This window comes from Harpia harpyja, chromosome 12 (genome assembly GCF_026419915.1).
Source record: "Harpia harpyja isolate bHarHar1 chromosome 12, bHarHar1 primary haplotype, whole genome shotgun sequence".
Lineage (NCBI taxonomy): Eukaryota > Metazoa > Chordata > Aves > Accipitriformes > Accipitridae > Harpia > Harpia harpyja.
In genome coordinates, this window is record NC_068951.1 from 27,517,177 (window position 1) to 27,533,913 (window position 16,737).

General features: G+C 41.8%; 2 protein-coding genes across 10 annotated transcripts in view; both read right to left on the reverse strand.

Moving 5' to 3' along the window:
- GK5 (glycerol kinase 5) overlaps positions 1–5,423 on the reverse strand; it is a 28,792-nt gene extending 23,369 nt beyond the window's left edge. For 3 of the 5 annotated variants that reach the window (XM_052805035.1, XM_052805037.1, XM_052805036.1), the window contains exons 1-4: positions 5,219–5,423; positions 3,878–3,971; positions 704–779; positions 166–259 (exon numbers count right to left, since the gene is read on the reverse strand). In XM_052805035.1, coding sequence (XP_052660995.1) covers positions 166–259; positions 704–779; positions 3,878–3,971; positions 5,219–5,353 — 399 coding nt within the window. In that variant the 5' untranslated portion in view covers positions 5,354–5,423. Of the gene's footprint in view, positions 1–165; positions 260–703; positions 780–2,389; positions 2,500–3,877; positions 3,972–5,218 lie in introns of those variants that run through there. The other 2 variants (XM_052805033.1, XM_052805034.1) reach the window with 2 other exon arrangements.
- Positions 3,878–16,737, reverse strand: part of XRN1 (5'-3' exoribonuclease 1) — a 46,912-nt gene continuing 34,052 nt past the window's right edge. For 2 of the 5 annotated variants that reach the window (XR_008237705.1, XR_008237707.1), the window contains exons 41-45: positions 16,366–16,517; positions 15,869–16,164; positions 11,447–11,584; positions 9,868–10,109; positions 8,205–9,580 (exon numbers count right to left, since the gene is read on the reverse strand). Coding sequence is in view for 1 of the 5 variants with exons in the window: in XM_052805032.1 (XP_052660992.1) it covers positions 15,874–16,164; positions 16,366–16,517 (443 nt within the window). In the remaining 4 variants the exon portion in view is untranslated. Of the gene's footprint in view, positions 3,972–8,204; positions 9,581–9,867; positions 10,110–11,446; positions 11,585–13,089; positions 16,165–16,365; positions 16,518–16,737 lie in introns of those variants that run through there. The other 3 variants (XR_008237704.1, XR_008237703.1, XM_052805032.1) reach the window with 3 other exon arrangements.

Sequence of the window (16,737 nt, forward strand, 5' to 3'; positions counted from 1 at the left end):
CCATCTTCCATGCTAATCTTGCTCAGTTAAATGTTTTTAGGCCGCAGCATGCCATATTAACATGTTAACAGGACACTTTCAGTATTTCATATATTGCCCTTATTCTTCATAAAAATGAAACAGTTCTAATATGTCCAAGCAGTATCTAGCTTAGCACAGTTTTACCTTCAGCAGAAGGGACTTATTCCAGGAATTCACAAGTTCAGCACTTCTTAAGTCTTGCCAACTTATGAAATTATGAAAAGGTTTCCCTGTCCTCCTGAAAAACAGCATTTGAACATTCCCGTTTAAAACTACAGAACATACACTGCCCCAAAAATTCAACATCATTCACCATTTCCAATCAGGACACTTAACACTAGGTCAATTCCTAAAGTAAGTGCATATCCTCCTGGTGGATTTGAGGAATTAGTAATAGGCACAGGGACATTTTGAGTGTGAGACTTCTCACCAGAATTAAAAAATATGTAGGTATTCATCTCTTCCAAAGTACTAAGAACAAAACAAAAAGGACATACGCTTATAAACTGTTCCGAACTGCTGTAAGGTGTGGCTGTGCAAACACAAGAGAACATGAGTGACCGTCATTTGTTGCTTTCAGGTTGTGATTTGACTGAGTTCAACATTTCTACAGTCTGCTTCCATCCAGTCTATGAACACAAATGAATACAAGTTCATTTTAAAAAACACACAATATACATACTTGTGCCACGTAATGAAAGTTGCTCTCTGTGTTGAGATGCCAAGACCAGCTATTTGCCTCATGTGAACTCCTGCAGCTAAAAACCAAAAAACAAACCATGTACAAAAAAGCATTTCTTTCAAGAAACAAACAAAAATACAACTTTTCCAATATAACTATAAAACCTATGGAATACTTAGGAAATTAACAATTTAAGAGAATATAAATCTCTACAGACTGCCCAACTAAGTGGCCAGAACAGTGAAATATTAGAGAACTCCGAGTCAGACAACTGATTCCAAAGCGCATAAATAAACCTACGTATTTTACAAAAGCAGTTGTGGCACACTGACCCTTTCCACCTTCTGAAAAGCCTGTTGACACTTTACTTGAACAATCGTGAAGACAGGCAGGCAGATTACATATGCCTACATAATCAACTAAAATGTGCATTTCACATGGATAAATGTGAATGAAAGCACAAACAGAAGAAGTGCCTTTACAAACTTATGGAAAGAAATTCCATAAAGAAACAAAACTAGATTGATTCTGTAGGCAGTAAAGAGATTAATACCAATATGCCATGATTTTTACATCACTTTGATAATGACATGTTTTGGCTTAAATATTCATTAAGCAATCTTTCAAAATTTGTAAGAACAAATTTGCTTAAACCACATATAACTGAATGCGAAGTACAATTCAAATTCAGAAGTATAAAAAAAATGCACATTTGGGTATATACCAATTTTGCTGTTAAACCTTACCTTCAAATAACTGTTACAGAACATTTTTTCTAATATATATAACCATAAATCATTAAATATGTCCACAGCTATTTTTAAAGCAGCTCTGGTCAGCTTCCCAAGTACCTCCATGCATAACTCCAGAAGCCAAATTATATGAAAAAAATATACACTAAGAAATTCCACTTCAATGACAAACTACCTATTTTGTCCAAAGTACTGTTACTCTGAAGGGCTCTCAATCCCACTACTTTAACAAATCACAGGTTAAGTATGTCCTGCTCATACATATTCTGATGTTAACTTTCATGCGCAAAATTACTCATTTGGATAAGTATATACTGCAGACTCTACAACCGACAGCCTCTGAGTGACAATTACAGAAGGAGTTTCATAGGGAAAGGGCATGTCTTGCTCTGCCAACCTCTACATGTGCTTCTGCCCCTTATACTGGTCCTTGCATTCATGCAGGCAGTGGTATCAAGGCCCTCAATCAGATGAAAATTAAATCAGTGCTTTCACAAGGCTACCTGCTCCAACTGCCCGCACAAGTGGTGCTGGCAGCAGGAGCGTACAAGAGGAGGACCTGGGAGTGGGTGGCTTGAGAACAGCAGTATTTCTTTTTCAGTAGCAGTTGAGTCTAAACTGAAGACAAAGCCATACCAGTACTACCACAGCTCACTATGGATTAGTGGCATGTGTTACTCCTCCCCATCTCTACAACCTGCATGCTCCCACCACTTTCCCCGTGTCAACTCCTCATGCCCTCTAGACCCCTACGTGAACAGAGCTAATTTCCATTAAAGAGAAACAAAAACCAGAAGACAAACACAGTTTTTTTTCAGCTAAGCTGCCTCCTGGAAGGGTTGAACCAGTACCAGAGCAAGAGAGAGGGGTGGGACCATGCAGCCAGATGCAGTTTCCACCTTTAGGTAGTACTGAACTACATCAGCTCATTCACCTGCGCATGGAATCACATGTTTCAGCTCCACTAGTCCTGTAAATTGAAGTGCTCCTATGCCTTCTTCCTGCTTCCAGACAGTCATTCCTGCCCCTGCTACCACACCCTCTCTTGTGCTGGCACAAACATTGGTGAAGCTCTGCTGGCATAAACAACCACACAGTGATTTGATTCAGGAAACTCCTCTGGACTTGATACAACCCTGTAAAAAGGAGGGTGGGACTGCTTCTTTTGACAGTAGCGTGGGCTTATGCTCGCTTATGTTACACAACCATTTAAAAGTGACTTGCCAACAGTGCACACAGCCTGGCCAGAAGAAAAGCTTCCCTTTTTAAAACTAGCTGAAAAATCCTGCTTCCTGATTTGCCCCACAGAATGCGAGAGGAGGAAGCTAGTAAGGTCTTTAGGGGTTGAGGTGGCACTGCTGTTCTTGTGACAGAACAGTTGTGGCTGCTGAGAAAACAGACCAAGAGCCCAAAATAATCAGCTGCAGCTTGTACCTGCTAAAAGTTACTTTCCCTGTCCCCTAGGCTGCCTTCCAAAGGAAGGCACAAGAGCAGTTTTTCCTTGAGCCAGGCTTGGAGGCAGAGCAACACTTGGAGACCAAACTGCAACGAGGGCTGAATCAGACAAGCTTCAGGCACTGAATGAAAGAGTATGATGCACATACATATGACAAGGAGGCTGGGCCACTGTGAGAAAGCAAGCGGGGGTGCACTTGACAGGTCCACAGCATCAGCATGGCACAGAAGGTGATCCATGCTGGATCACAGAATGCTGGAGCTGGTATAATGGGAAAGCTGTGGGAGTTGTAGAGAGCAAGTGCACGGTTAGAGTAGCATCCAGAAAAGGCTGGAGGTAGGAGGAGAAACCAACATCAGAAGTCTGGCAGAAAAGGGAGTTGTGTGTGTTTAGTGGGTGAAGTACTAGGAAATTTTAGGCAAGTACAAATAGAAAAGAACAATAATACAGAAATCGGATGGTAAGAACTGTTTGTAGTTTGAAAGGGAAAAGCAGGAATATCAGGTTGTAATCGAGCAAGCGCAACTATGCAGCATCCTGCTTTCGTTCTCTCATACACTGACGTTGATACACACAAAGCGGCAGTAGAATAATGGGCAATCAGAAGGGTAAACAAGCCTACTCTGTTTGTACACAGAGACATCCGGAAGAAGGAACACAGACGCTGGGGAAGGATACATATACAAAAAGCTGGAGGAACAGGGTACTGTCACTGATGTAAATCAAGCATGCACACTGCTTCTGGTTCTACTTCAATCCTAATCTGGCCCCACTGAAAGGGAAAAAGCAACTGAAGTGTTCTATTTTACATAATGATTGAACAGGCCTTCAAGCATGTTGTAGACCTGTACTCAGTGATGACTTTTCAGTACCTTTTCAAAAATAAGTAATCTTATTATCTAATTAACTAACTTTACTAATTTTGATGAATAATTCATTAACTTTTCAAACTTTATAAGCTGTTACCTTGTACAGCCTCTTTTATTACACCAACAAACTGACTCCACAGCACTTCAGGATCTAATTCAACCCAGCCAGGATGAGGATAAAGTGATTCTACCTGTTCACAAAAGACATGCAGCACTGTTAGGATCCCTAGTTCACAGAAACCAGTATTCTTACGAAAGTTTGTACAAATACATTTGGGTTTGCTTTTTTTTGTTCTTAGTTTTCTGAATCTACTGCAAGAGGAGAAAAAACGGTGTTTGTCACTTTAAAACATGGTTGAAAGTGGGTATGTGATCTCTAGAAGACCTCCTCTGTTCAGAGGGAATAAAGAAGCCCAAGCCCCCAGGAACTGGGGAGCCTGTAAACCCCTTTCAGGGCTCCAAACTGGAAACTGGGTTTCTCAGACAGCCTTTTGGCTCCGCTAATGAACTCCGACGTGGATGCCTCTGAGCAGTTCACTAGCAGCGCAGCACAGCGGGCCAGGGATCACCCACCAGATGGGCTTCCAGTGAGAGGGTCAGCTCCACTGAGAATATCCCCCTCCATTTCTGAGAATCCCTCGGATTTCTTACGCTTCTCCTCGCTGCAACCTTTTCAATGCAATAGCTAACAATAAATAAGTTAATTCTGGAGATCGTCTTGATCCCAAAATCACGAGCCACGCAAACCAAAAGCAGCCTGAAATTCATGTTCCAAAGTTCACACTTTTCTACGCAGCGCTGTTAGATAAATGGTTTACGTGTGCAAATGCAAGCCCTAAGCAAGTCTCGGCTACACGCTTCTAAGAAAAGGCGTTTTGTCTGGAGAGGGATTAGTCAATTACCGACTAAAGCGAAGGCAGCAGGGAAAGGTGGGCGGGAGGAAGCGCTGGGGGGTAAGGGGGCGAGCGCAACGCTGGCCTATCCCCTTGGGGCTCCCAACCGGGCTGGGGGTTTCCTTTCACCCAGGCTGGTCCGAGGGCCCTCGAGAAGCCGTCCCGCTCCGACACGGCTCAGGGGATGCCCGCGCACCGGGAAAGGCCAAGCTGGGTGCGCGCCTGCGAACGCTCCCCGTGCCGAGCCCCGAACTGCGCCCCGCCCGGACAACCCGCCGCCTCCCGGGACCCCGCCGCAGGGCTGAGAGAGCCGGAGACCCGCAGTCAAAACCGCCCGGCGGAGAGCGGGCGCGTTCGGCCCCGCCCGCACGCGCCCGCCTCCGGCGACGGCTCTTGAGGCAAACGCCGCCTCAGGCTGCCCCCTCGCCCGCCGAGTCCCGCCGCTCTCGCCCGGGGAAGGGCGGCCCGCGCTGCTCGGCCCGGCGGCGCGGCGAGGGCGCCGCCCCGCCGCGCGCCCGCCGCCCCCTCCCCCGCCGCGGATTCACCTTCCTCCAGCCGGAACCTCTGACCGCGGCCGCCCGGTCATAGACGTGGCACTTCACCTCCGTGCTGCCCACGTCCACCCCCACCACGTACCGCGCGGGGGTGGCTGCGCCGCTCTCCTGCCGTCCGCACGGCATCGCCAGCCGCGGGTCCCGGCGCGCAGGGATCGCCGAGTGCGGGCCGGGAGGCCGCCGCCCGCCAGAAAACCGCCGCCCCGCCGCGGGGGCGGGCGCCCGGCCGGCCTATGGGCGCCGGGAGCGGCGGTGCTCGGCGGGCTGACAGGTGACGCCCGCCGCCGGGGGCGGGCCTCGGGACGGCCTCCGCAGGCCCCGGCGCAGAGAGCAGCGGTGGGCCGCCGCGGGGAGGGAGGGCGGCCGGCCGGCCGAGGCTCCCTGGCGCCGGCGCAGCTCCCTGCCGGCGGGGACGGCGGCACCCGCGCGGCCGCTCGCCCCTCACGGGGAGGGCGGGAAGGGGGCAGGACTTCATTGGCAGCGACGGCGCCTTCTCCGCGCGGCCAGGCCCTCGGCAGCGGGGTCCCACGGACACAGCAACACCACCAAAACAAAACCGCACAGTTAGTCCGTGCAGTTTCTGTACAAATTTACCAAACGCACGTAAAAGGCTTTTACTGAAACACCAACCGTTGAAGGGTTTCTAAAAGACAGAACTCGGCCTGTGCCACTGGAATATCTCCTCAGGGTGCTAATAGTAACTAAGTGAACATATTGCTTAAACCCAATTCTCCTCACAGCTCGAGCAGACGGAAAAATGGCAGCTAGGAGCAGGTGTTTGCTAAACAAAGAGGTAGGGTCGCTCCTGGGATTTGTCACTGAAGGTAGCGAGCATCAGTGAACAAATTCTATGTAATTACACAAGTTCTTGCATCTGCAGCAATTCTCTTGTGCTATCACTTTCCTTCACAGAGGGAACCACGTCTAAAATTGCTGCTGGAACAGAGTTAGTGACAGAAGTGTTCCCATATTGCCCTTAGATAGGCTGGGGGTTTGTTTTTTAACAGAAAACATCAGAAAAAGTCTCAGTTAAGCAATAAAATACAGGATGCTCAACCCTGAACTAGAATCAGTAGAATTTAGTTTTAACCCCAATTTAATTGGAAGATTTAGTCAATGAGTTTCAACTCCTTGTTTAAAACGAAAAGCAAAAAATATATAGAACATATTTTCCCCTTGCACCTCTGTTTGGCCCCTCTTACAAAAAGTTGCACTATGAACAACAAAAGGTTATTATGTGGGATAACAGTCTGATGTTACTGGATCTTTAAAGCAGGAATACTAATGACTGTGAAAGCCACGTAAGGAGGGGCTCCCTGCCTCACCCGGGCAGTCGCAGAGGTCACTGGGACAAAGGTTTGGCTCACAGGGAGCTGAAGGCACATGAAAGAGAAAGCAAAGGAATGGCTGCTTTACCTCTCCTCCCTAAGGAACGACTCATTGAAAAGTCATCATCTCTTTGACTTTTATATTCTCTTTGACTTTTATATTCTCTTTGACTATAACTTGACAAGTTATAATCTCTTGACATACAGCTAATACATGTATGTCAGAGAAAGGTATCAAGTACTTCATATCCGATTATTTTTCTTCAAACTAATTTAATTATTCTGTTAGTTTCTGTAAATAATAGTTACTTAGAACTCCTGAAGAAAGCTCCCTCAATAAGATTCAACATGTGTAACTGGTATAAAAGGCTAAAACTTCTCCAAACATTCAAAAACTAAGACGCCTTAGGTAAAACTGGGAAAATGCATCTAGACATCTTTCATATTTTCACAGCATCAACACGAGTGGGGCCCATCTCACTGCAAGATAAAGCAAAACTTCAAAAAGAAAATGGAGGTACAGGTTACTTTTTTGTTTTACAAGCTCTTAATGTAACAAAAACATACCCCTCTGATTCACTGTATTGCATGGAAGTGACCATAAGCAGATTTCTTCATGCAAAACTTAAACTCTGTTTAACATGTTAATAAGAACTTAAATGCATCTTGAAAATTAACACCATATGTATGTTGGAAAGATAACATGAACCAACTTGGATAGTTGCAGTCCATATGTAATCTCAGTGTATTGGGTTTGCGTGGCAAGGTTTCGGTAGCAGGGGGCTTACAGGGGTGGCTTCTGTCAGAAGCTGCTGGAAGCTTCCCCTATGTCCGACAGAGCCGATGCCAGCCGGCTCCAAAACAGACCCGCCACTGGCCAAGGCCGAGCCCCTCAGCGATGGTGGTAGCGCACGCCTCTGGGATAACAGATTTAAGAAGGGAAAAAAAAGTTGCAGCAGGCACAGAAACTGCAGGTGGAGAGAGGAGTGAGAACATGTAAGACAAAAAACCCTGCAGACCCCCAGGTCAGTGAAGAAGGAGGGGGAGGAGATGCTCCAGGCACCAGAGCAGAGATTCCCCTGCAGCCCGTGGGGAAGACCATGGTGAGGCAGGCTGTCCCCCTGCAGCCCAGGGAGGTCCACGGTGGAGCAGATATCCACCTGCAGCCCGGGGAGGACCCCACGCCGGAGCAGGGGGATGCCCAAAGGAGGCTGTGACCCCCTGGGAAGCCCGCGCTGGAGCAGGCTCCTGGCAGCACCTGCAGCCCCGTGGAGAGAGGAGCCCACGGAGCAGGTTTTCTGGCAGGACTTGTGACCCCGCGGGGGACCCACGCCGGAGCAGTCTGTGCCTGAAGGACTGCAGCCTGTGGAAGGGACCCATGCTGGAGCAGTTCATGGAAGACTGCAGCCCATGGGAAGGACCCACGTTGGAGAAGTTCATGAAGGACTCTCTCCCATGGGAGGGACCCCACAGTGGAGCAGGGGAAGAGTGTGATGAGTCCTGCCCCTGAAAAGGATGAAGCGGCAGAGACAACATGTGATGAACTGACCCCAACCCTCATTCCCCGTCCCCCTGCGCCGCTGCTGGGAGTAGGTAGAGAATTTGGGAGTGAAGCTGTGCCCAGGAAGAATGGAGGCATGGGGGGAAAGTGTTTTAAGATTTGGTTTTATTTCTCATTACGCTACTCTGGTTTGATTGGCAATAAATTAAGTTAATTTTCCCTAAGTTGAATCTGTTTTGCCTGTGACAGAAATTGGTTGAGTGATCTGTCCCTGTCCTTATCTTGACCCACGAGCCTTTTGTTATATTTTCCCTCCCCTGTCTAGCTGAGGAGGGGAGTGATAGAGCAGCTTTGGTGGGCACCTGGCCTCCAGCAAGGGTTAACCCACCACACTCAGTTATACAGCATGTGTTAGAATTGCTCAATTTATGAGACGCTTACAAAATACAAATTTTATATTATTGTTCTGTTTGTGATGTGATTAAAAACAATGCAATAAAGGAGGCAACAGGTTTTCAGACACGCATAGCTTGTCCATACAGGACTTATCTGGCATTAGCTTATGTTATTTTGTCATAAATAATATAATTCCCACACAGGCACTCTTTGTCTATCCAAACCTTCTGTCACCCTCAGAGAAAAATCTTATTGCCAACATGGGTAAAAGCCCCAAGTTCATGTTAGCACAGACAAGAAACATCCAATTTGAAATGAAGATGTACAGACACCCTCCTTTCATACTGCGCTGCAACGCTGATAACAAGCCTGCGTAACCTCTACCACCACCCCAGTCTTCCTGTCTGAGAGCATGCAGGTGCCATTTCCACTGTTCAGAAGATGGAGAATTCATACACCTGGGGTCACATACCAATTCCCGCAGCAGCTATGTACTTCTGCATCTCCTCTGCTGAAATCGTCAGTTTCTTTGGTCTCTGGAAAGCGTGACTGGTCTTTTCTTTTACTGGAATATCAAACCAAATGAAGGAGTGGAGACACTACAGGGACCTGTCCAATGCTGTAGCAAAGGGAAGAGTTATTAAGTAAAACCAACCAAACAGCAGAACATCAGGGACAAGAAGATCTTCCATCGCTGGCAGCGATGGCAAAACCCCCACCATGAATAATTTACATAGCATATTTGTAAGCAACATCATCATGCTCAGCATCTTTCAGTCAGCAACAAGTACACTTCAGAGGATGCCAAGCAAGAGGGCTTTGCCCCCGTTACCCAGGTTAAAATAGGCCTTGAGAGACGGGAGCGCTACAGATCCAGCAGACCTAATTACTAGAAAGAAAACGTGATCTTGACATTTTCTAGGACCAGATTATTAATTAAAATTTCCAAATTATTAATTAAACTGTATTTGGAACAGGTGACTTATTTTTTCTTTTAAATAAAGGTATTCTCAGGTGCATTTCTGTTGTGCAACTGATACACATAAGGAGCCTCTTCACTCACCCCAGGCTTCCAGAATTAATCTAACTTGCCACTGGCAATGCCAACAGGATTCCAGCTACTGGAATCTAGGAGAGCAAGACCCAAAACTTGTAATCCCTGCTTTTTTGTTTAACTTCCCTTCCTTAGCTGTATTTTGTCAAGATGCATCTACCCTTCTACTGCCTCATCAAACTCTTATTTAACATTTTACCCACTTCCTTAGCTCTACCATTCTAAGTAAGACAGAGCCCACTAATTTCTGTTGCTCCATTGGTTGGTGCAGCCCACATATATCATTCATTAAGCCGTGCCTGAACAGACAGCCCAAAATGAAAGTGATGACCTTTTGGCAAATTTTGCTGCAATAATTTACCATATGATCATTCTCAGCAGTTCTTCCTGCCAGAATTTACCACTCTCCTTGAAGTCCAACAGACAGAACCACATACAATGACAGCAGTTAATCTAGCATGTTAGCTTCGTGGGTGATTTTAGTTTTAGGCAGCGATGGGATGTTTCTTAAGCAGTTCCACTCTTGCTAAATCATCCTGCCCTCACACTGCGAACTGTTGTACCAACACAGCTGTTCTTGTGGCTCCACGGTGAACTATCAGGCTGAAAAATAACATGGGGGAAAGAGTTTCAATCAGATTAATTCCTTGATATGGTTCATAACGTAGTGATACAAACAGTTTGGCACAACCCAGTGGGAACAAGTAATAAGAGACTGGTTAAGCCAGCATTTTCACTAGAGAATCGCACACTGTGCGAACTGTGTCCACATACATGAGGTTTTGCATTGTGCCTGAGGCACAAACAGTCCTTCCTTTCTGCCAGCTCTGTGACAGAAGTAACCTTCAACAGAGAATGAGGTGGACTTTAGGACAATCAAGTTTTAAGCCCAGAATTTATCTACCAAAGCACATGAAATGAAAACGTGTACTTATTCTGTTAATGTTTCATTATTTGCCCATGCTTTTAAACCATCCTCAGTAATATCTACATTTGGAGATGTGCAATGTGTATATACGAGATAATGTCCATCATCCCCTGGATGTCTCTTAAGGAATTATGATGTGGACTAAAAATGACAGAACTATGAATGGCTCACAGGGAAAAAAAATCTAAAAATACACAGAGGAAAATGGCCATCAATGAAGCTTAAGTAGAAGAACAAGAGAATGGATATACTAGAAGCTAAAGGGATAAAAAAAGCACTTAAGAACTATTGTTTCAATAAGACCTAATCACTAACAAAAAAAAAAAAAAGGAATTAAAAAAGAAAGCAGCTTACACTGCTTTCCATTTACCCTGCTGACTTAAGTTTCAATGACTGACAGAGCATTTCAGCTGTTTCAAAGAACTAAGTACTGGAAGACATCAGGAGCGAGTAGTAAATGTCACATTCTATCCCAATTAGTGCTAAATCTGAAACATGCATAGGTTACTCTGAAATAGATCACTTCCTTGCACTGGAAGCACAGTTCTTGCTTCACCCCATACCCTCAACATGCCAAAAGTTGCAGACTTTGAATTTTATTGCTATTGTTACTTGCACAGCAAATACATTTTGGCTTTGGATTGCCAGCCTTTATTTTTCTTGCAATTACACAAAATGCAGGACTAAGGGTGATTATCAACTTCCATAAAGCAACGCTGATGCAGTAACGCTTACTGACCCAAGTTTTACCAGAAAAAATAGTAAGTAAGTTTTAATGGAAAATGCTTTCTCTGTCCTTTCAAATAAAAGGAATCAGGTTTACTGTTTGCACTTGATGGCATTGCGACTCCTTCTGTTCTCTTCGATTTGTATTGTCTTTCAAAGCAGAAGATGAAACAGGAAATTTGTAAATTACAGAAAAATAAGAGTAAACACCCCATCAAAAATCAGCAGCAATAAGAACTGTTGTTGGAACCATGGATTCTTTTGTTAATAAACAACAGCTACTTACCTCATGATATCCGATTCTTCGAAATATCTATCAGTTACAGTCTCAATATTCATGGGTCCTCATGCACCTGAATTTGGATTCTTTTGGCCAAGAGTGTGTATTCAGACTGCCCTTATGCCCTTGGTGTCACTGTGTCCCCTTTCCAGAGACAGAAAGAGAAGAACATAACTGTCTCTCAGTAGTAAGGAAGGCTGATTATGGAATACATATGGAGATCACATCTCAAATAAAAAGAATAAAAAAATCCCGTAATGTAAGTAACCATTCCTTCTTTGAGATTCCTCACTCTCAGGGGTCATCTATATAGTAATTCAGATGAACTAAACTAAATTGAACAAAAGTCACTTAATTTTTGAATGGGAGTGTCCATGCAAGATTTATTATGCACAAACTGATATATTTTAAAGTTACCCCTTTAATTAATTTAATTTTCTTTAGTGCTATATATTGAGATGGGAAAAGTAACGAGGCAGAACTTGCCATGCAGGATAACTGCAATACTTCAAAGCCCACTGACTAGTAATTTGAAGACAGCTTAAGAAATGCAAGATTGCATTTTGGTATCTTCATGCTGAGTAATATGACTGAATGTATATACCAACCAGACCATTGATCTACACAGAATTTTGTTACACAAAGTTGCAGCAGCTGGTCACGTTAGGAGTGTACTCCATTCTTTATGCTAGTTGCTTTAATCAAGCTAATTCACACAATAATCTACAAAAAGGAAAATAACATCTCTCTACATGAAAAGCTGGTGCTGCAGTTGGCAAAAGACAGATCCTAACAAAGTTCGTAACTCACAACCAAAGATACTAAGAATTAACTGGCATGACTACAGTGTTCATTATGCTTTAAAATGGAACAAGTAAGAGTTTGAACATAATCTTAGAGATAACTGGTCAAAGAGAACAAAACTCAACACATGGTATATATACACACTACAAAGGTGAATAAGTTTATTTACCCTCTCTAAAATAAGGGTAAAATCTAGTAACATTAATTTGGCAATTTTTAATTTAAAAAACCTGCTATTATTGGGGATGAGGAAATCTAATTATGAAATGTAACTTGCCATTTGTCTCAGAAATTAAAACACATTATACCATTTTTAGTGCAGTTTATCATTATGCTTCAGAAGCCTTGTTACAAATGAGGTAACTATTCTTACTCTACTCCAGCAAAAATCTCAGCACAATGTTTTGCTCCAGGTACAGGAAAAAGGGTGTCAAATATTTCCAGGTACCCATGGCTCCTCCTGTTTTTCAGCCATCAACTGGTTTTGTACCTTGTTAAGAGCCACTGGGACTGAACTTGCTGGAAAGTAATCTTACTGCCTTTTCTATACCTTTTTTTTTTTTTTTTAAATCTGATAGGTGACAGAGGCCAAAGACATTTTGGAAGATCAGTATCTAGTTAAATGCTTTTAACTGCAAAGTGACCAACAGCTTTTTTAACAAACTTCGTATCTTTAAATGAGTAGTAATTGAAAGCTATCAAGAAACAGCTCAGAGGTGGGCAGTTGCTGCTTCTGAGAATCACAGAAATTGGGCTTCATAAGATTTAATTTCTATCTTAAAATTTTGGTTTGGAGTATCCAGAAGTTCCCATATAGTATTTGGAAATAAAACAGTGAAAATAAGTAATGTTTCTTGTTTCAATATTTAATCCAAGCAGACACAGACACAATTTATAAAATTATTCTATTGCATTAAAGTTTTATATAGCATTTAACTTTTATGAATGTTTTTCCTTCAGTGTATCATATATTCATATTTTAAAATATCTTTGCACAGTCCTTTGTGCAACTACATGCTAAAAATCTGCAAATGCACACTTAACACTAAACAGCACAAAAAATACATTCTGTATCCATTCATATGCAAATTTAAAACATTTCACTTGGCAGATAAACAATGAAAAGTTATTTTAAAAAAATCAGAAACTACAAAAATGCGCACATAAAAGTCTTCCCTTTTGGATTTTTAGTAAAATACTGCTCTGTATAAGATCTAATGAAAAACTCCAGTGCGTACAAAATACTTTATATCTATGAGAAAAACAAATGCTTAAATTTATATCTGTATGAATTAAACATAATCACCTTGTTAAAATATAAAACTGAAATCATATGGGACATGGCATAGGTCAATGCAGATGTCACATCTACCAGGACATGTAAAACTGTAATTAACTGGGCACCAGGCAGTCAGTATCATAGAATATACTTGAACTAAAAACCAGGGACTAATACAATATGCAGCAGCTACAGAATAAAGTGTCTAACCAGCTATATATACTAAATATAGCAATTCTACCCAGAGAGGGAGAGGAAGTCTTCGTCTGAAGTAATTAATTAATAATAAAAATTGCCATGTTTACTGATGTTAAGAGTATAGTGTCCTTCGTAACTTTGTTTCTAAAAAATCTGCATAAATTTGCTATCCAGATATGTCAAAATTCTGTGATACAAGACTATAACGAAGTCTCATCTCCATCACAGGAATTTCTAAACAGATCTTTTCTCTGATGATCAGATTACTCATATGGGATATGGGGGACTAACATCTGTCTCATAACTGAATTTCACATAAACACTTCTAAAACACTGGTGTGTCAGCATTGTGTCAGTCTCGTGTTGCTAATGACAATAAATCACCAACGTACAACTTCCCCTTCACAGAATATGGCTTCAAACCCTCTTTAGACTAGATTGCTACAAAGAGAACAACAAAATCAATGTATTTTAAGACTGTATATAGACTATTCTACAAGGTTTGTGATACTAAGTAAAATGAAATAAAATTTCTTAACCTTGTTTTTACCTCTGTGATCCTTGTAAAGGGCTTGCTGCTATTCTACAAATACTGCTGAGGCAACAACTGTTTTGGAGAAATCAATATAAAAAATCCTATAACATGGTAATAACGTGAAACTTGGTACTACACCAAGAAATGGAGGCAAAGAACAAGGTAAGGGAACTAAAAGAAAGTCTACAGACTTGCAGAGCCAACACAAAAACCTCCAAAATTAATCACTAAAGTATGCTTTATTTCTAAGCTTCCTGGGCCTTAGAGGAAAAGTATTTTTTCTAGAACAGATTAGAATAAAGAAAAAAAAAGAAATTTAATCAACATCAGTAAACAGCACCAACTGAGGTTTCAAAGTTTCTCTTAGACTGAAGATTTCTTATTAATGTCAAAAAGAACGGTACCTGTAGGTTAAAAATAGTACAGGGACTTTTGAGCCTTCTTTTTTTCCTATATGAACTAAGAATGATGGCGTTACTTCTTTTACAACATAGCTCTCTCCAAAAATACAAGTCAACTTTTTGTCTGAATATTCTTATGGAACCAATAACAACATTTTCTGGTAATTTAATTTTGCTACACAGAACTTCTATCACAAAACTAAAAAATAAACATTAAAAGTCACTAGCAACAAAAAATAACCTACCATAGAGAAGGTTTCAGGGTGCAGACTATTACAAGGAGAAATGGACTCTAAGTAAACATAACTTTGACAGCCATACTACACAAATGGACATCTTTAAACTCTGGCCATTTTTATAATTTAGAAAAAATTCAGGGTATCACTAGCATTTTAGGAGGCTACACAGATCTGTAGTAGATATCTATGTTATTTTATCATCAGAAAAAAAAAGAAATTGATAATGCAGCTATATTTAAAAAATTAAACATTACCAAAGAGATGTCTACTTTGCAAATGTATTTTTTTATTGAATATATCCTATAAATTAATTTCCTGGAACAGATTCTGCATCAGAAACCACTTTTTGCCACTCTAATACTAGAGATGCATTAATACCTACATTTTGAAAATTGTAAAGTTGTTGCCCTCTGGTATAAAACCTAGCAGTTCATAGTTAAAGTGAATTCGACAGTTTCACCATAGTTAGGTTTTAGTCACACTGATCAACTCAGAAGGACCTGAAGAGCCAATGTAAAAGCTGCATTTAAATAATTTTTCCTTTCTCTCTTACTACACTATTTAAAAATAAGCTAGAATACGGAATGTTGTACTAAGCAATGTTAAGATGCCCAACTTATTACCGCTCCACATCCCTCCCCAAAAGCACGGCAATTCTGAATTAAGGTTGCCACTGTTATTGCTGCTTACCTGGTATAGTCTGTAAGCCACTGTTTAGAAACCTAGGCACAATGGATGGCATGGTAACCTTAACTCAGCATTTCCTGGCTTTTGCTAATTTAAGTCAAAATAATTAAGTTTTAACATAATTTTTATAGTTTTCATAACAACCTGAAAATCATAGCAAATAAAATGTATTTCATTCTATATTATACTTAAAGTGGCTGGTCTTTTTAATAGAGCTTTCTGATTTTTTTAAATGAGAGAACATAACAGTGGGGGAAGAGTTAAAGATAAAATACACCTAGCTACCATATTTATTCTGAAGATTTTGGTGCGCCAAAATTGACAGCCAGCTTTCTTGGCTTTCGCTTGCTGGAAGTGTTTGGTGTTGATTTGTTATGAGGAACGCTTGGAGTAGCCACATTGTCTTGAAATGAAACAGTGGATTGAGCAGCTTGAGGAGATTTTAAAGAAGCTGAAGAACTATCTTGCTGAATGTGGTCAGAAGACACTGGCTGTTCATTCTTTAGTGGTGCAGCTTGAGGGGAACTCTGAAACTCCTTGAGCTCAAAGTTTTTCTTGCTAGCAGCCCTTTTTTTAGTTACCTTTAAATTAAATAAATATTATTTAACAGAATGCATTCTCAAGAAACTGAAAATATTCCACTTTTAGAAAACATGCATACAATTTTTTACAATAGTTTTCTAATACTAAAGAGTGCTTCACAGTGGGGGGTGGCGTTGCATTCATCATGTAGACATATTTTTTACAAAATTAGAATATTAAGACAAACCTGCCAATCTTACCTGCAGAGGTATAAACTGGTTGTGAGAACCAACTGGTATAGTTCCTGCAAGAGACACATTTCCTGGATAGGAGCCAGGATAATAATGTTTAGGCACTGGAGTTCCCCAGGACACTGGACCAAACATGTGAGATGATGGAGGCATTATATTAGCTGTGAAAATAAGAAACTTTTAGCTCGCTTTCCTGAAAAAGAAGATACCAACTCCCCAAGACCCCAAAAGTACCCCAACTACATTTGTCTGCATGCTGTTTCTCTTTCCAATAAAGCCTCATATTCTTCCTATTTACTTGAAAATAGTTAAGTATTTATTTATTATAAAAAACATCCTAAACAAACAGTTCTGCTTTTACAGAATTACACCTAGATGACA